We start from the raw sequence: 21296 nt of genomic DNA, 5'->3' as shown, positions 1-21296 counted from the left end.
AATGATAAATTTGACATTAAGGAAGAACAATTTTATTTAACAGAGATCATATTCCAGCATTAGGACAGCAGAACAAAGGTGGGGCTATGAAATGTTTAAAAAAGCCATATGAGATTTACTGCAGGCACAACTATGTACACAACTCTTCAAGCTGTGGTTGGACACACTGGAGAGCTGGTGGAGAGATGCACACTGAAGATGTTCAAGGCCATCATGAATAACCCAGTTCATCCACTCCATAACACCTTGATGGAACAAAAAAACAAAACAGCGGTGGACGGCTCCTCTCTCTTCGAGGCAGGACAGAGAGATACAGAAGATATTACGTATCTACAGCCATCACACTTTTTAATTCTTTTGCAAATAATAAATGAGCTGACAGACAATTGAATAAAGTTATTCTTATTGTTATTATTCTTATCTCATCTGCCATTCACATCTTTAGTGAAGGACCCAATGATGGTCTGAGATGCCTGGTTGAGGAATAGCAACAGTCAGCATTATAAACTCTCAGTCTAACAATGAACTCTGAATATGGGAAACTGAGTATCCAGTTCTAGAACAGCTGATCTGAATTGGTTGAATAAACTCTGAGTATGTTATCCTTTGTATGCCCCGATTCACCATAGCAACACCAGATAAACAAAGAGCAACTTATCTCACGCTAGTGGAACACAAGCTCCTTTTACACGCTTACAGAGAATATGAGCACATATTCTGTAAAAACAGTAACACTACTGTAGTACCTGGTACTAAGATCTCATCCAGTGCATTAATGAGGTTAGGCACTGGATGACAAAAAACTTACAACTCAATGATGATAAAATGGAAATTCTTCTCGTTGGTCCAAAAGCTTTAAAAAAACACATCTTTTTTCACAAGCTTTTAACTAGATGTGTGTGTGTGTGTGTGTGTGGTTTTAACCAGCTGTACCATTACCATTGTTTTGTGTTTTTGTTGTTATCAGGTTTTTACATGCTCTTGTACTGTGTAATCTCCTTGCTGTTATGTGTTTGTTTTTATATGTATGTTGTGTTTGTTTTAAGCACATTGAGCTATGCTTGTCATATGAAATGTGCTATACAAATAAATTTGACTTGACTTGACTAAGATTACTCTTAAAAGTGCCTGACAATGCAACCTCCTGCTAAGGGGCAGGAGGGACCCTTAAACCTTTAATATTTGATCAGTGTAGTGTTTGACCCACTCTGACTTCCCTGAACAGGAACAATTTAAAAAAGAGGCGTATCTGGTGTAAAAGTAAGTTGGCTTTATTACAAGGAAATTGATTTGCAGTGGGGGAAAAAATACACGTCATTCCACACTTAAAACAACATAAACATGAACACTCCATACAGTATCTCCATTTACACATAATGTTATGGCCAGATTGGCTGGATCCTATTTCCATATCCATTGCAGAGTGAACCGGGCAATGTCATGGATAATCTACAGGCATCGTCATCTATTGCTAAAAAAAATAAACTTTATGTACATGTTGTTAGTCCAGGAGTGTGGCAGATGATTTGTTTCACATAAAGATACAGTTTTGTTTAATTGGAGTGTCGCGTACCCTTAAACAGGAGACGAAAGTAGGTGCTAATGTAAAGGCACCATAAATGCATATTAACTGCAACAACACATTGTTATTATTACAGAGAATGAGGGAGAAATTGAGGCAGAATCTGAAAATGATAGGGAAGTACCAGGAGGCAGTCTGCAGATAGAGGATGAAGGAGAGGTCAGCGGACTTCCAGGGGCCAGTCAGTCAGGGGCTGCCACTGAAGAAGCCACTTCTACAGGGGAAGGTGATCCAGGGACCAGTGTGCTAGGGGCCAGTCATGACAGGGTGAGTGTGGAGGACTGAAGGAAGCAACTTAGGATGGAGACACTCCTAAGAAAGAGAGCAGAGAGGGCTCTTGCACAACAAAATAGAATAAATTTGGGATTAAGAAAGAAGTACAATTTAAAAAAAATGACTCAGCAAAGGGTGGTCACTTTGTTCCCATCCCTGGAGCTGGAAAAGGCATAGCTTTAGGAACAGCAAACCCTGCAAGAAGAAAACATGACACACATACACAACTAAGAAAAAGAACAGCCACAAAATAATTTGCTGCTCATGTAATTTTTAGCTACCTCACTTGTGGAGTCTTTTGACAGCAGAAACTTCACAGGGCTCTTTCAGGATCACCTAAAAGACACAATTTAAAATAATTAAACTCAACGTTCCATATAAACGTAATATTTTTAAATCAGAGGTAAATAATATTAATTCAGTGGCAACAGGTGTTGTGATACACTACGGGAGTATATCACAACAGGTGTTGTGATATACTCCCGTAGTGTTTAAACCACTGTGCAATGTTTTGCTCTTGTACGATTAAGTTTATGAATGTAACATTCAAAGACAAGCTGAAATAGCATTTTTAAGCTGTCTAGCCTCTATAGTGTGACTGTGACATAGTTCCAAGTTAAACATAATATATGCCTTAAATGCTGACAGAAGTAGTAGTAGTAGTGAAGTAGTAGTCCTATTTTAGTCTGTCATCCCACGGCATACATATAAACAGGAATTAAATTATGAGATAATAACACTCTTATGTAAACATTAAAAGAATACACCGTACGTAACGTTAGGTATTTGATAAAGGCTCAGGCAGAAGTATGTGCGCCTGTCCTACATTATCTTCTTATGGAACAGTTCAGAAAACTAATAAAAGCTAACTTAACACATCCGATTAATGTTACCCTTAGCTAACACCGTCAGGTTCGGATGATAAAATCTAAATAAAACCCCTTAGTAATCATCCCAACTATATGTGATTTGTCTGTGATTCATTAATCAAACAAAAACACCACAAATGTTAGGTGCTAAACGGTGCTAAACCTACACAGCTGGCGACGTCGAGCTAACGAACTAGGAGGCAATGGCTGAAAACCAATCATAATTCCTGACTCAAAAAAAAACCATAATTACATTACATACAAAAATAATCGATATCTACATAATAAAGGACCTCCGATATAATAAACTCACGTAATGACTTAAAATTGGTCGATATTTCATCACCTTACCTCAGGAGTTTCTCGTCATGCGGCCATTGAAATAAACGGGGTCCGACTCCACGGGAGGAATGTTTGGAACTATAGAGGGCTCCATAACCCGGAAGTTCTGTCCGCCATGTTTTACAACGGAGTCCTATGGGAGTGTCGCCACTCTGTTCTTATCTATCGCTCTGGGTCAGGTCACTTGCACTACTGTTGTTGCTATGAGAGATGGGATCCTACATGGACACAAATCAGGACAAGCTATCACATGCCCACAATGAAATAGTTACTTGTTTACTAAAAACTTTATTTGAGGAAATACAAAAGATTTTCATGTGATCTGCAGGGAGACATGACTTTAATGAAAAATTCTCCTCCCCATCTTCAGGAGTCACAGCTCACTGTAGGTTTTGACTCTCTTTTAACTTTGAATCTGGTGGTTTGCTGAAAACATTCAAACAATCTCTCACTCCATCTATGATAGAGAAGGCTCCCCCCGTGACAGCAGCTGCTGACATTTTTGCTGCGTCCCATGGCGTGTCTGCTCCCTCAGCTGCATTATATCCTTTATAACCTCCCACTGCTGCTCCCACTGCAGCAGATACCCCTGCAATTGAGATTAATGTTATTCCAGCTGCTCCTGCTCCCCCTGCTCCTCCTGCTCCTCCTGCTGCTGCTGTTCCTCCTACACCAGCTGCTCCTGCTGCTGCTCCTTTTGCTGCTAGTACAACTGTTTTGGCCACAGGCACTAGTTCCTTTAAAGCTAAGACAACTACTCCAACCGTCACTACTACACCAAACAAAGCTCCTGACACTGCACCTGTTGCAACACCTGCCAGTCTGATCCAGATCTCCTTATATGCCCTGTCTTTAGCCTGCCATGTGATCTCGTCTTCTGACATGTTTCCCGATGACTTTCTCATGCACATCTTCTTTTGTTCAATTATTTCCTGTACTACTTGGAGCCTCTCATTGGTCTAACACCTTCCTTTGTTTGCTTCAGTTATCCCATCTATTGTCTTGAGCAGCTCCTCCACCTGGTACTTGTTGCTCCTGTATTCATCCTGTTGGTTGTTCTTACAGTATTTATTATCAGTGACATGGCAGCGGCCTCCACACTTTTTCCACAAGATCACTCAACAGCCATTTCTCAATGTGCGTTCTTGTGCGGACTTGTGTTCTTGTGGACTTGTGACACGTCATCAGTCACAGCCCAAGTACTGTTACAATTCAAAGTTCACATCTAGCAAAGTTCAGTCCAAATGCCCAGATGTGTTCCCACCATGCCCCTTTTACCAGGGATGCATTGGAGCAGACTTGTGTGGACTTCAGACAGCCAGGTATCCCAGCATGCATTTCGCAACAATCATCGGAAATGGCGAGTGAGGGAAAGCCGATATGTGACTGTTGTTTTGTCACGGAATGCAGTGTTTTCATGCATAGTTTAAACTTCAAACCCGTGGTCGATGTATTAATATAGAGCCCACTTGAATGTGACTGAGGTCCCGCTAGATGACAGCGGTGTCAGCGCTCATAGATAATAAACATGTGTGTATGAGCGCTCAGGCTGCCCCACTGAGAGCAGCCTCTCTCGGGTAGTCCTTTTAAATTCATCGCTGATATCTCTGTAGTGGTTAAATATGAAATGTAATTCGTTTGGGGAATGTCTAATGGGCAATATTCAGTCTCAGTATATAAGATATATTATTAAATGTTGTAACATTGTTCATTTAATTGTTGTTCTTTGTGTTCTTTTGCTTATTTATGTGTTTTTACCATTCAATAATGATTTTAATTTAAGAATTTATTGTAATTCATTTATTGTATTTAAAGATTAATTATTTTTTTCTAGGTGTACCAAGTTAACAGTCAAGTCTACATAAAAATGTAGACAGAATGCATAATGATGAGACAAATGCAGTGATGGACAATAACTAAGTATATTTACTCAAGTAGCTACTGTACTTAAAATTTGATGTTCTTGTACTTTGGGTATTTCCATTTACTTAGAGGGAAATACTGTACATTCTGCTCAAACTACATTTATTTGATAGCCATAGTTACTTTTCAGATAGTTTGTTTTATATGTTGTAAGTTTCATATTTACAAGTTGCTGTGTGTTGTTATAGATTAGACTAGTACACCAGTGAAAGGTGTTAAAATTAGTTCTACCATGACAACATTTAAATGCTGCTTACATGTAGCCTACGCGTAAATTGATCAATTAATACTCAATACATATTCATGTATGATTAAATTGGGTCACTCTGCATAATGAGTACTTTTAACTTTTAACTTTAAGCAGGCCTACATTTTGCTGACGATACTTTTACTCAAGTCAGATTTGCAGCACTTTTACTTGTGACTGAGTTTTTGTTCTTTGTTGTGATATTACTACTTTTCCTGGGTAAATACCAAATAATAGACATGCAAGCATAGCACGTCTCATCCTCATCCTCCGCCTCAGTCTCCGCTGTCTTTCTTGGATCTGCCTCCTCAGCTGGGCAGCCTCCTCCTCAGCCTGCAGGTACAGCAATCCTGCTGCAATAACTGCACAAAGACACCTTCTCCGATCCATGTCAATTATTGATTTAACTCGCCAGTGCTCATGCTTACAATAACCACCAACTCTCCACAAACTTTCCCCCCCGCACCTGACTTTTGATTACACATGATCTGAAGCTAGTTGCGGGAATTGGATATAGATTAAATATGATCAAAAGCCAGCTGCGGGGAAAAGGTTTTATAAGACATTTCATGAAAATATTTTGGCTATTTATGTATTTTTGTATGTCAGTAATATATGTTGAAACGTTAAAAACATATACACATTAATTTCTTACAATGACGCAGGGCTGGGCTGTGTTTATATAGTTTTATTCTAAATACACGTATAGACCTACAACACAGTACAACAGCCGAGGCGAGCGGAGGTGGTGACATCATCAAGTTTGCTGCTGTTCCAAAAGCAGAAATGACTGTACTCCTGTCCTCACGTTCTTGGGAAGTCAGGACTCTCGCGTGAACTTACCAAGTCTGAACTTGCCAAGTCCACAAGTCCGAACTGCTGAACTTGAGTACTGAGAAATGGCTAATGACTTATTCCTGTGGACAAATTCCTCAATTGTCTGTCCCTTGAGCTGCTCACCAAGAGTGAAGACGATTGTTGCGTATTTGAAGACCTCTTCAGAGAGGTACGGGTGTATTTCGTTGATGACAGCCTGCTCCTGCTCTGTGAATTTCGCCACTTTAAATACAGCGAGAAAAGCATGAGGCCCAGGAGTGCACTCTGTGATACACCTCAGTATCTCACGCTTCAAATTCTCCTCAGATCTCTTTGTGTCGAAGAAACCAGGAGTGTCGACCAAAGTGATGTTTCTTCCATTGACAGATCTGGTTTCTGCTTGACATGCAGTTGTTCCAGAGTTGGAAGTATCATCAACCTTGAATGGTTTCTCTCGAAGTATGGTGTTAGCCAGGCTGCTTTTCCCAGCTCCAGTTTTTCCCAGAATGACAAGTCTCCTTGTGTCTGACACTGAAAGACAATAATGTACATTTACACTGCCTGGCCAAAAAAAAAGTCACCACCAAAAAAAAAGGTCATACACTCGAATATTTCGTTGGACCGCCTTTAGCTTTGATTACGGCACGCATTCGCTGTGGCATTGTTTCGATAAGCTTCTGCAATGTCACAAGATTTATTTCCATCCAGTGTTGCATTAATTTTTCACCAAGATCTTGCATTGATGATGGTAGAGTCTGACCGCTGCGCAAAGCCTTCTCCAGCACATCCCAAAGATTCTCAATAGGGTTAAGGTCTGGACTCTGTGGTGGCCAATCCATGTGTGAAAATGATGTCTCATGCTCCCTCAACCAGTCTTTCACAATTTGAGCCCGATGAATCCTGGCATTGTCATCTTGGAATATGCCCGTGCCATCAGGGAAGAAAAAACCTATTGATGGAATAACCTGGTCATTCAGTATATTCAGGTAGTCAGCTGACCTCATTCTTTGAGCACATACTGTTGCTGAACCTAGACCTGACCAACTGCAGCAACCCCAGATCATAACACTGCCCCCACAGGCTTGTACAGTAGGCACTAGGCATGATGGGTGCATCACTTCATCTGCCTCTCTTCTTACCCTGATGCGCCCATCACTCTGGAACAGGGTAAATCTGGACTCATCAGACCACATGACCTTCTTCCATTGCTCCAGAGTCCAATCTTTATGCTCCCTAGCAAATTGAAGCCTTTTTTTCCGGTTAGCCTGACTGATTAGTGGTTTTCTTAAGGCTACACAGCTGTTCAGTCCCAATCCCTTGAGTTCCCTTCACATTGTGCGTGTGGAAATGCTCTTACTTTCACTATTAAACATAGCCCTGAGTTCTACTGTTGTTTTTCTTCGATTTGATCTCACCAAACGTTTAAGTGATCGCCGATCACGATCATTGAGGATTTTTTTCCGGCCACATTTCTTCCTCGAAGACGATGGGTCCCCACTATCCTTCCAGTTTTTAATAATGCGTTGGACAGTTCTTAACCCAATTTTAGTAGTTTCTGCAATCTCCTTAGATGTTTTCTCTGCTTGATGCATGCCAATGATTTGACCCTTCTCAAACAGACTAACATCTTTTCCACGACCACGGGATGTGTCTTTCGACATGGTTGTTTAGGAAATGAGAAGCAACTCATTGCACCAGTTGGGGTTAAATAACTTGTTGCCAGCTGAAAGATAATCGCCCATGCAGTAATTATCCAATAGGAGGCTTGTACCTATTTGCTTAGTTAAATCCAGGAGGCGACTTTTTTTTTGGCCAGGCAGTGTATCTTTTGGTTGTTTCACATATATAAGAAGATATGTTTATATAAATTCAAAGTTCATCTTTAAAGATCAGCCAGTAGGACGAGACATTCAGTTTAAAGTCCTCTGTAAGACTTTGAATTTATAAGGTGCAAGGTGGAAGACGATCTTCAGTCTACAGCTCAGTATTTACCAGAGAGGTAACGTGGGTGAAACAGTCAAAACTCTCAGCAAGTCTTCCTCAGATACAGATGACACAGGATATTCTGCTGAGATGTTATTGGCCAGTGGTTGATGCAGGTGACTCGCCCTCTCACACAGGAGGCTACATACCTGGCTGCTACATTTTACAGCAGACAATACTGATTTGATTTCAGTATTTAATATGATCATTTGAAGGATAATTTAGCCAAAGTAAGATTTCCCAGAATGCCATATGTTGTAGAGTAATGAACAATGATGATAACCATAAGAAGTAACGTAATACTCATCAGTAATAGTCTTTTAGCTGTCTGCAGGTGTAAGAAGATACACATGAGTTCAGTTACAATAAAAATCCTCATTGATTGACACAAACACACACACACACTGTATAGGACAGTATAACCCCGACCATGGACTGTGCTATATGCGATAATGTATCATTATGCAGCATTTTTATTACTCCATTAAATGACAGAATTTAACCTCAGAGCACCGCCCATCAAAATAAACAGGTCGATAGCCAATTGCCTAATTAATTAATGTTGTCTCATAAACTGAAGGCTGCTACAAAGTTCTTTTTCCTGGTGTACAGTGAGCAGACATTTATACAAAGACAAATCACAAGATCAAAAGTCTTTATAAGTGAAAGGTTAATTAAACTACTAACTACAGTGTGTGGGTAAAATTAAGGTGTGGGTTCTGAACTTCTCCTAAGTCCTTCTCTGTGGCGTCTCCAGGCCGTGTTGTAAGGTCAACTAGGCACTAAACTTCCATTTGTGACTCATTTCTGAAAGGAATTTCAATTTTAGTGAAGGATCTGAATATTGTCTTCTATTCAATAACTGTCATCATCATCCTCTACATTAGTGTAACCCCTGTAACTCCTTGTTTCACGACACTTTAAGTCAAATGTCTCTGTACATTGTACATTTGGAGCATAAAGTGATTCTGATTCTGAAGAAAATCTGTCACTGTTCAACAATATGAGAAAAAAAAGGAAGAAAACAAGATCTGTAGAAACCATCTACTAATAGCACCTGTGCACTGTAAAATATATTTAAAACAAATAGCTATTATTCATATTTCAGTGTGCAGTTTTGAGTCCTGACAGAAATAATTGAAAGAAATTAACTTACCACCCATGTTGTCAATAATGAAATAACAGGTGCAACAATAAGTCAGGGTCACACGACTGCAAGAGCGTTTGTGAATATGTTTGTTATATCTTCTCTGACTTCTCTGTCACTAGTTCCCCTCTCTGACGTGTTTCACAATAGAGTCCAATAAAAAGCATACTGAACATGTTTTCATGCACGTGCGGCATTTAGTCACGTTTTAGATTAAATGATTGTGTCATTGTGAAAGCTCAAAATCCATCAACGTGTGGGCCTCTGTCACTCTCAAGGGGGAGGGAAAAAATTAATATAATAAAATACTACTACCACTACTACTTCTATTGCAACTTCTACTTCTTCTTCTTCCACCACGACTAACTAACTTTACCAAGTAAAAACTTTTTGCTCAAATCAATTTTTTTTCACAAGTTTGAGTTTATTGTTCATATTTATCTTGGTCATACATTTTAATCCACTAACAATCACAGCTATTCTAACAAAATGATGTTGTACATAGATTAAATGATATTTGCTGGTTAGCTTTTTGCAACAGGGAACAGTGAACAATGAGTACATTGATTTGATTACAACATTTTTAAAAGATCTCAGACATAAAATATGTTACAACAATTTTATATTTGTGGTTTTTAGCTTCAGTTTACAGCAGGGATACTCAACTTGCCGTGCTCAGTGGCAACTTTTGCAAAATGACAACCAGTTAATAAAGAAACATTTAAATATTTATCAGTAAATATAACAAATGAGTTGCCTGTTTTCAACCCCTTGACGTTTGCTGTACGTGGGGGTGTTTTTTAGGATTTGAAGACATTTGGGACGTAGCCCTTACTTCAGAAAACAAGCTCTATTTTGATGCTTTTTTGCACTCTGGCAGCTAATTTAGATTCAAAGCACAAAAAAATACAATTTGAATCAGTTTTTTTCCATTGTGAACTAGTAAGTGGTTGGTCGACCACCTGGCACCCTGTCGTGGGCCAAATGTGGCCCATGGGCCATGAGTTGAGTCCCACTGGTTTATAGTATATGCACTTAACAACACATCAAACACAGAGTCTGTGGTTAAGATAAAATTGCAACTTGCTGTGCAGCAGTTACAATACAAAGTAAGAAACAGTGAAAAAATATCATATACAATAAAAATAAGGTGCAAATCCAAATATTTACAATGCAGTTTGGATCACGTCCACATCTGTGAAAACACCGGTGCTTCACAAACATCTTCCCCCGGGCAACACACTGTTTTATACAGAACATTATGATGTCACAGTGAAGCTGACCTTTGACCTTTTGTATATACAATGTCTTCAATTCATCATTTTATCCTATTAGACATTTGTGTCATATAGTTAGTGTAGGAATTCTTGAGTTATAACCAAAATGTGTTTTGTGAGGTCACACTGACTTTGACCTTTGACCTTCAACCACCAAATTCTTCAGTCTAAGTGGATATTTTTGCCAAATTCAAAAACATTCCATCCAGGCGTTCGAGAGGAGTCGTGTTCATGAGATTGAGGCCGATGCAAGGTTACACTGACCTTGGCCTTTGACCAGTGACCACAAACATTTAATCAGGTCATGGTTGTGTCCAAGTGGACATTGGTGCCAAATTTGGCATTCTTTTGAGATGCCACGTTATCAAGAATGGGAGGGACGGACAGACGGATGGATGGAAGGACAGACAACCTGAAATCATAATTCCTTTCACTGGTGTGGAGGCACAAAGATAGATTGTGAAACAGGAAAAAGCGCTTGAAGCACAGACAAGATAAAACCTGTGACATATCACATATGAATAAACATACTTCAGCTCAAAGGTTAACGATGGGTTAAAAAGATTTTCATGTGATCTACAGGGAGACATGACTTTAATGATATATTCTCCTCCCTGTCTTCAGGAGTCACAGCTCTTCACTCTCTTTTAACTTTGAATATGTTGGTTTGCTTGAAACATTCAAACGATCTCTCACTCCATCTATGGTCGATATGATAGACTGGGCTCCCTCCTTGAGAGCAGCTGCTGTCATCTTTGCTGCTTCCCATGGCGTGTCTGCTCCCTCAGCTGCATGATATCCTTTATAACCTCCCACTGCTGCTCCCACTGCAGCAGCTGAGATGAATGTTATTCCAGTTGCTCCTAGTCCCCCTGCTCCTGCTGCTCCTCCTGCTATGACTGTTTTGGCTGCAGGCACTAGTTCCTTTAAAGCGCTGACAACAACTAAAACCATCGCTACTACACCAAACAAAGCTCCTAACAATACACCTGTTGCAACACCTGCCAGTCTGATCCAGATCTCCTTAAATGCCCTGTCTTTAGCCTGCCGTGTGATCTCTTCCTCTGACATGTTTCCTGATGACTTTCTAATGTGCATCTTCTTTTGTTCAATTATTTCCTGTACTACTTGGAGCATCTCATTGGTGTAACACCTTCCTTTGTTTGCTTCAGTTAATTCATCTATTGTCTTGAGCAGCTCCTTCACCTGGTACTTGTTGCTCCTGTATTCATCCTGTTGGTTGTTCTTCCAGTATTCATTATCAATGACGTGGCAGCGGCCTCCGCACTTCTTCACCAGATCACTCAATGACGTATTCTGACGGACAAATTCCTCAATTGTCTGTCCCTTGAGTTGGTCACCACAAGTGAAGACAACTGTTGCATATTTGAAGACCTCTTCAGAGAAGTATTGGTGTATTTTGTTGATGACAGCCTGCTCCTGCTTTGTGAATTTCTCCACTTTAAGTACAATGAGAAAAGCATGAGGCCCAGGAGCGCACTCTGTGATACACCTCAGTATCTCATGGTTCAGCTCCTCCTCAGATTTCTCTGTGACAAAGAAACCAGGAGTGTCGATCAAAGTGATGTTTCTTCCATTGACAGATTTGGTTTCTGCTTGACATGCAGTTGTTCCAGAGTTAGCACTATCATCAACCTTGAATGGTTTCTCTCCAAATATGGTGTTAGCCAGGCTGCTTTTCCCAGCTCCAGTTTTTCCCAGAATGACAACTCTCCTTGTGTCTGACACAGAAAGAGAATAATGTCCATCAATACATTGTATATTTATCTTTTGGTTGTTTCACATATATAAGAAGATACACATTAACTTATCTAAAATTGTCATTGGTCAAAAATAAGTTACTCACAAAACAACGGAATTATCATTATAAGAGAATTAAGAGTGGTGTCAATACATAAAAAGAAACCAACATGACCCCGATCAGAGTCCTTTAATATTGGGTATCTGGCACAGACTCCAGACTCATACTTACATTTACCCAAACCTTAATGTTTATTTGGCACAGATGAAAGACAGACAGATAAAATGACAGCTGTAGACTACTCAATCATCTATGTTATTTCTAATTCCAGCTTTTATCTTGACTCAAATTGTCCCACTCATTAAATATGGCAGTTTAGTCAGTGGCCCTGTGCTTTAACCTATGACACTCGGGGTACCCCTCTAGCATCTGTTTTTAAAGCTAAGGGACAGCGTGCCAATTTCTGCTCATTACAGGCAGTCTTTTCAAAATAAACGTCTGTGTTCACATGACACAGGCCACAAAACTAGTTGGTTATGTTTAGAAAACAAATCATGGTGTGGCTTAAAATAAGAGCCTTTGTTGTGTATCTTAAGTTAGTTAGCGACTTTGTCGTGATGTTCGTCACGTGACATTCACAACGTAACCAAGCTAAAAAATCTCAACATTTTACATGGGACATGAACACTGGTCTCCTGAGTCAAAGTCTCTTGTTTGTTTGACCCATCCACCACCCCTCCCTCCCTGCATGCACTTTCTTGCTCTTTATACTATGTCATCACTGCAGACAGGTTTCCATTGGAGTTATTTGAGTTCCACTTTGTAGCACAGTACATTTATCATAGTTGGGTGGCGGTCTGGAAATAAATGAAAAGGTTCTTCAACTGGGAAGGTAAGCAACATGTGGTTGAATTTGAAAATTTAAATATTCTAATATATTATAAAAATGATACTTATATTCTTAAACTGTATAAATAAAACCCAAGCATACTTTATCAAATGCTTTATTTAAAATCAGCTAAAAGAATGAAATAAATATATGTCTGATGTTATCACTGATGTGACTACCTTGTGGATTTGGATGAATTATATTTGATAATACCTTTTCAATCTATTTACACTTTCTATTATACACTGTAATATAATTAGTTATATTAATATAAGCAGGTCCTTATACCTTCCACATGAATCTTGTTTAACTACAGTTATATCAAACCTTCCTGTTGAGTTTCTGTGAGTTTTCTTTCCCCATATGAATAACTGAAGGCTTTAAGCAACAGAGTTTTAAAAGATTCATAAAAAGTCTGATTAAAGTCTGCAGGTGTGCCATCGGCATGGATTTTGTTGTTTGGTTAGATGTTATTTTGTATTTATGTGTTGTTTTGTGTTTTTGTAAATGTGTGTATTTATGTGAGACAGCTGACGTCCTGGAACGCAAAACAAACACAAGATGTTTTTATTCTGATAAAAAGGTAATGTAGAATAACTACCACAAGACCCGGCTCAGTCTTGGCACGGTGCTTAAAACTAGTGATGGCTAAATGAGGCCTCATGAAACACTGTCTTTATTTTCTGAAGCCACCAGATGGCGCTGTCTGTTCAACAAAGGTTTGAAAGCACACTTCATTGCCAGCCCTTCAGCCTTTATCTTTAAACCAAGAGCGCCATCTGGTGGGGTCAGAAAAAAATTGGTAGAAAAAGATTTCCGCACACTTAATCTACGTAGAGTCTCACTTCATTTTTGAGCTCAACAATAAACAACGCACATTGCTTCCTTTTTCCCCTGAGCTGGTGTTTCTTGCTCCTCCAGGCCACTGTCCTTAGCAGCGGCATTCTGCCCTAACACTGCTTTTAGCTCTGGTAGCCAAAAAGCCATGGCAATATTTAGGAGAGTATACCCATTTCCACCTTGGAAACCTACCAATCTACTTAGTAGTACACCTTCCTCATCAGCTTCCACTTCACCACAGATTTAGCCAGTATTTGCAAAAATAATTTCTTTCTCCTTTCCTCTAAAATGGTAATTACTCCCTTGTTCCCCAAAGTCTTATCTTCCACTGTACCTACAGTTATTAGTACCTCATTCATACAACAAAATAACACTGTAAAGCGCAGGCTGTGATCTATGGCAGCCATCTAAATGTAGCAACTGCATGCTGGAAATGATGATTTAAATTGAACAAAGCTATTATGAAAAGCTCTGCATCTCACAACGCAATATACAGTGTTCAGTCCTGACAGAAATAACTGAAAGAAATAAACTTACCCATTATGTTGTCAAAAGTAAAGTTGCTGTTTAGTGACAATCGGTCTGAGTGTGAAGGCTGCCAGAGTGTGAGAGAGACATTTGCTGTTAGTTTTACTTTCTGATTCGTGGCAGACAATTAAAATACCTGTATAGGCGTTTCCAAGCACATCCATTTTGTATGCCTCACCTGAGGGCATTATCTGATTGTGGAAACACAGAAAAACATGTGAGTCATTTTTGAAATGCATTTGCAGGCCTTGGTAGACAGCTTAATATCCATGATGAAAAAAATCATCATAGCCCAAACAAAGTACCTAACTGTACTCAAGCAGCTTGTGTTGTGGAATAAATTAGAATAAATGAAACTCAGAACTCAGGTTTGCACATTTGAGGGTTCACTCACAAGAAAGCCAAATATGTGACACCCCTACAAGCCTTTCTGTACATAGACATTCAAAAAAGGGTTTCCATTACATAAAATGCTAGTTGTTGTTATTTAGCCAAGATTATCTCGACCCAGACACCCAATTGTTTTCTATCTGTTGTAGGAACCAAATCAGACTGTAGATAGCAGATTTGCTTTTTATAAAATGTTAACATTCACTTCCTTTTGCTTACACATACACAAATTTGGTCAAGGTCAGGTCAGAGCGATAGATAAGAACAGAGTGGTGACAGCCTTTGATGTCGCCGCCAGAGCGGTCACGTACATGTAAGCCTCAATAGTTCTATACACAGCCTCCGTTGACATGTTCTTCTATGGGACAGACAGCAGTGAGCTCGCTTTTGAAAGGTAAATATTAAAATAAACCGTACAAAGGTACATATACAACTCTTATTGAATTACTGTGTATACACCAATGTCAGTTATGTGTATTGAGTGGCTGGATGACAACTAAAAGCGTAATTAGACAAGTTTTTCTGTGTGTTTTTTTTTTGGGGGGGGGAGCTTTGTGTTAGCTTCATGGACTACAGATAAATTAGCAACTAAACTGTAATCTGGTGCAATGCATCTCTTATATAGCTACATGGGATTAATGTAGGCTATTTGTGAATACTCCCTGACATTGGACAATGATGATAAATGATGGTTTTCTGTTAAACATTTTATGTATTTAAATGATGACTGTGACAATAAGAGCAATTGTGTGTCTGTGAGAACAAGAAAAAATTAAAAGACAATGTATGAAGGCTCTTACATCACAGAAAATGATAAATTTGACATTAAGGAAGAACAATTTTATTTAACAGAGATCATATTCCAGCATTAGGACAGCAGAACAAAGGTGGGGCTATGAAATGTTTAAAAAAGCCATATGAGATTTACTGCAGGCACAACTATGTACACAACTCTTCAAGCTGTGGTTGGACACACTGGAGAGCTGGTGGAGAGATGCACACTGAAGATGTTCAAGGCCATCATGAATAACCCAGTTCATCCACTCCATAACACCTTGATGGAACAAAAAAACAAAACAGCGGTGGACGGCTCCTCTCTCTTCGAGGCAGGACAGAGAGATACAGAAGATATTACGTATCTACAGCCATCACACTTTTTAATTCTTTTGCAAATAATAAATGAGCTGACAGACAATTGAATAAAGTTATTCTTATTGTTATTATTCTTATCTCATCTGCCATTCACATCTTTAGTGAAGGACCCAATGATGGTCTGAGATGCCTGGTTGAGGAATAGCAACAGTCAGCATTATAAACTCTCAGTCTAACAATGAACTCTGAATATGGGAAACTGAGTATCCAGTTCTAGAACAGCTGATCTGAATTGGTTGAATAAACTCTGAGTATGTTATCCTTTGTATGCCCCGATTCACCATAGCAACACCAGATAAACAAAGAGCAACTTATCTCACGCTAGTGGAACACAAGCTCCTTTTACACGCTTACAGAGAATATGAGCACATATTCTGTAAAAACAGTAACACTACTGTAGTACCTGGTACTAAGATCTCATCCAGTGCATTAATGAGGTTAGGCACTGGATGACAAAAAACTTACAACTCAATGATGATAAAATGGAAATTCTTCTCGTTGGTCCAAAAGCTTTAAAAAAACACATCTTTTTTCACAAGCTTTTAACTAGATGTGTGTGTGTGTGTGTGTGTGGTTTTAACCAGCTGTACCATTACCATTGTTTTGTGTTTTTGTTGTTATCAGGTTTTTACATGCTCTTGTACTGTGTAATCTCCTTGCTGTTATGTGTTTGTTTTTATATGTATGTTGTGTTTGTTTTAAGCACATTGAGCTATGCTTGTCATATGAAATGTGCTATACAAATAAATTTGACTTGACTTGACTAAGATTACTCTTAAAAGTGCCTGACAATGCAACCTCCTGCTAAGGGGCAGGAGGGACCCTTAAACCTTTAATATTTGATCAGTGTAGTGTTTGACCCACTCTGACTTCCCTGAACAGGAACAATTTAAAAAAGAGGCGTATCTGGTGTAAAAGTAAGTTGGCTTTATTACAAGGAAATTGATTTGCAGTGGGGGAAAAAATACACGTCATTCCACACTTAAAACAACATAAACATGAACACTCCATACAGTATCTCCATTTACACATAATGTTATGGCCAGATTGGCTGGATCCTATTTCCATATCCATTGCAGAGTGAACCGGGCAATGTCATGGATAATCTACAGGCATCGTCATCTATTGCTAAAAAAAATAAACTTTATGTACATGTTGTTAGTCCAGGAGTGTGGCAGATGATTTGTTTCACATAAAGATACAGTTTTGTTTAATTGGAGTGTCGCGTACCCTTAAACAGGAGACGAAAGTAGGTGCTAATGTAAAGGCACCATAAATGCATATTAACTGCAACAACACATTGTTATTATTACAGAGAATGAGGGAGAAATTGAGGCAGAATCTGAAAATGATAGGGAAGTACCAGGAGGCAGTCTGCAGATAGAGGATGAAGGAGAGGTCAGCGGACTTCCAGGGGCCAGTCAGTCAGGGGCTGCCACTGAAGAAGCCACTTCTACAGGGGAAGGTGATCCAGGGACCAGTGTGCTAGGGGCCAGTCATGACAGGGTGAGTGTGGAGGACTGAAGGAAGCAACTTAGGATGGAGACACTCCTAAGAAAGAGAGCAGAGAGGGCTCTTGCACAACAAAATAGAATAAATTTGGGATTAAGAAAGAAGTACAATTTAAAAAAAATGACTCAGCAAAGGGTGGTCACTTTGTTCCCATCCCTGGAGCTGGAAAAGGCATAGCTTTAGGAACAGCAAACCCTGCAAGAAGAAAACATGACACACATACACAACTAAGAAAAAGAACAGCCACAAAATAATTTGCTGCTCATGTAATTTTTAGCTACCTCACTTGTGGAGTCTTTTGACAGCAGAAACTTCACAGGGCTCTTTCAGGATCACCTAAAAGACACAATTTAAAATAATTAAACTCAACGTTCCATATAAACGTAATATTTTTAAATCAGAGGTAAATAATATTAATTCAGTGGCAACAGGTGTTGTGATACACTACGGGAGTATATCACAACAGGTGTTGTGATATACTCCCGTAGTGTTTAAACCACTGTGCAATGTTTTGCTCTTGTACGATTAAGTTTATGAATGTAACATTCAAAGACAAGCTGAAATAGCATTTTTAAGCTGTCTAGCCTCTATAGTGTGACTGTGACATAGTTCCAAGTTAAACATAATATATGCCTTAAATGCTGACAGAAGTAGTAGTAGTAGTGAAGTAGTAGTCCTATTTTAGTCTGTCATCCCACGGCATACATATAAACAGGAATTAAATTATGAGATAATAACACTCTTATGTAAACATTAAAAGAATACACCGTACGTAACGTTAGGTATTTGATAAAGGCTCAGGCAGAAGTATGTGCGCCTGTCCTACATTATCTTCTTATGGAACAGTTCAGAAAACTAATAAAAGCTAACTTAACACATCCGATTAATGTTACCCTTAGCTAACACCGTCAGGTTCGGATGATAAAATCTAAATAAAACCCCTTAGTAATCATCCCAACTATATGTGATTTGTCTGTGATTCATTAATCAAACAAAAACACCACAAATGTTAGGTGCTAAACGGTGCTAAACCTACACAGCTGGCGACGTCGAGCTAACGAACTAGGAGGCAATGGCTGAAAACCAATCATAATTCCTGACTCAAAAAAAAACCATAATTACATTACATACAAAAATAATCGATATCTACATAATAAAGGACCTCCGATATAATAAACTCACGTAATGACTTAAAATTGGTCGATATTTCATCACCTTACCTCAGGAGTTTCTCGTCATGCGGCCATTGAAATAAACGGGGTCCGACTCCACGGGAGGAATGTTTGGAACTATAGAGGGCTCCATAACCCGGAAGTTCTGTCCGCCATGTTTTACAACGGAGTCCTATGGGAGTGTCGCCACTCTGTTCTTATCTATCGCTCTGGGTCAGGTCACTTGCACTACTGTTGTTGCTATGAGAGATGGGATCCTACATGGACACAAATCAGGACAAGCTATCACATGCCCACAATGAAATAGTTACTTGTTTACTAAAAACTTTATTTGAGGAAATACAAAAGATTTTCATGTGATCTGCAGGGAGACATGACTTTAATGAAAAATTCTCCTCCCCATCTTCAGGAGTCACAGCTCACTGTAGGTTTTGACTCTCTTTTAACTTTGAATCTGGTGGTTTGCTGAAAACATTCAAACAATCTCTCACTCCATCTATGATAGAGAAGGCTCCCCCCGTGACAGCAGCTGCTGACATTTTTGCTGCGTCCCATGGCGTGTCTGCTCCCTCAGCTGCATTATATCCTTTATAACCTCCCACTGCTGCTCCCACTGCAGCAGATACCCCTGCAATTGAGATTAATGTTATTCCAGCTGCTCCTGCTCCCCCTGCTCCTCCTGCTCCTCCTGCTGCTGCTGTTCCTCCTACACCAGCTGCTCCTGCTGCTGCTCCTTTTGCTGCTAGTACAACTGTTTTGGCCACAGGCACTAGTTCCTTTAAAGCTAAGACAACTACTCCAACCGTCACTACTACACCAAACAAAGCTCCTGACACTGCACCTGTTGCAACACCTGCCAGTCTGATCCAGATCTCCTTATATGCCCTGTCTTTAGCCTGCCATGTGATCTCGTCTTCTGACATGTTTCCCGATGACTTTCTCATGCACATCTTCTTTTGTTCAATTATTTCCTGTACTACTTGGAGCCTCTCATTGGTCTAACACCTTCCTTTGTTTGCTTCAGTTATCCCATCTATTGTCTTGAGCAGCTCCTCCACCTGGTACTTGTTGCTCCTGTATTCATCCTGTTGGTTGTTCTTACAGTATTTATTATCAGTGACATGGCAGCGGCCTCCACACTTTTTCCACAAGATCACTCAACAGCCATTTCTCAATGTGCGTTCTTGTGCGGACTTGTGTTCTTGTGGACTTGTGACACGTCATCAGTCACAGCCCAAGTACTGTTACAATTCAAAGTTCACATCTAGCAAAGTTCAGTCCAAATGCCCAGATGTGTTCCCACCATGCCCCTTTTACCAGGGATGCATTGGAGCAGACTTGTGTGGACTTCAGACAGCCAGGTATCCCAGCATGCATTTCGCAACAATCATCGGAAATGGCGAGTGAGGGAAAGCCGATATGTGACTGTTGTTTTGTCACGGAATGCAGTGTTTTCATGCATAGTTTAAACTTCAAACCCGTGGTCGATGTATTAATATAGAGCCCACTTGAATGTGACTGAGGTCCCGCTAGATGACAGCGGTGTCAGCGCTCATAGATAATAAACATGTGTGTATGAGCGCTCAGGCTGCCCCACTGAGAGCAGCCTCTCTCGGGTAGTCCTTTTAAATTCATCGCTGATATCTCTGTAGTGGTTAAATATGAAATGTAATTCGTTTGGGGAATGTCTAATGGGCAATATTCAGTCTCAGTATATAAGATATATTATTAAATGTTGTAACATTGTTCATTTAATTGTTGTTCTTTGTGTTCTTTTGCTTATTTATGTGTTTTTACCATTCAATAATGATTTTAATTTAAGAATTTATTGTAATTCATTTATTGTATTTAAAGATTAATTATTTTTTTCTAGGTGTACCAAGTTAACAGTCAAGTCTACATAAAAATGTAGACAGAATGCATAATGATGAGACAAATGCAGTGATGGACAATAACTAAGTATATTTACTCAAGTAGCTACTGTACTTAAAATTTGATGTTCTTGTACTTTGGGTATTTCCATTTACTTAGAGGGAAATACTGTACATTCTGCTCAAACTACATTTATTTGATAGCCATAGTTACTTTTCAGATAGTTTGTTTTATATGTTGTAAGTTTCATATTTACAAGTTGCTGTGTGTTGTTATAGATTAGACTAGTACACCAGTGAAAGGTGTTAAAATTAGTTCTACCATGACAACATTTAAATGCTGCTTACATGTAGCCTACGCGTAAATTGATCAATTAATACTCAATACATATTCATGTATGATTAAATTGGGTCACTCTGCATAATGAGTACTTTTAACTTTTAACTTTAAGCAGGCCTACATTTTGCTGACGATACTTTTACTCAAGTCAGATTTGCAGCACTTTTACTTGTGACTGAGTTTTTGTTCTTTGTTGTGATATTACTACTTTTCCTGGGTAAATACCAAATAATAGACATGCAAGCATAGCACGTCTCATCCTCATCCTCCGCCTCAGTCTCCGCTGTCTTTCTTGGATCTGCCTCCTCAGCTGGGCAGCCTCCTCCTCAGCCTGCAGGTACAGCAATCCTGCTGCAATAACTGCACAAAGACACCTTCTCC

At 39.4% G+C, this 21296-nt stretch overlaps 2 protein-coding genes across 2 annotated transcripts in view; both read right to left on the bottom strand.

The window, feature by feature from the left end:
• Positions 1-21296, bottom strand: part of LOC117246168 (GTPase IMAP family member 7-like) — a 143643-nt gene that overhangs the window by 70272 nt on the left and 52075 nt on the right. The window lies entirely within an intron of this gene.
• LOC144459899 (GTPase IMAP family member 7-like) lies at positions 9817-14054 on the bottom strand. The gene is made up of 2 exons (XM_078164706.1): positions 13956-14054; positions 9817-12247 (listed from the first exon to the last, which is right to left on the bottom strand). Exons 1-2 carry the CDS (start codon positions 14052-14054, stop codon positions 11087-11089), a joined length of 1260 nt encoding a protein of 419 aa, XP_078020832.1. The 3' UTR covers positions 9817-11086.

Source organism: Epinephelus lanceolatus, chromosome 22 (assembly GCF_041903045.1).
Source record: "Epinephelus lanceolatus isolate andai-2023 chromosome 22, ASM4190304v1, whole genome shotgun sequence".
Lineage (NCBI taxonomy): Eukaryota > Metazoa > Chordata > Actinopteri > Perciformes > Serranidae > Epinephelus > Epinephelus lanceolatus.
Note: the sequence above shows the minus strand (reverse complement) of the source record. Positions and strands in the feature narration are given on the sequence as shown.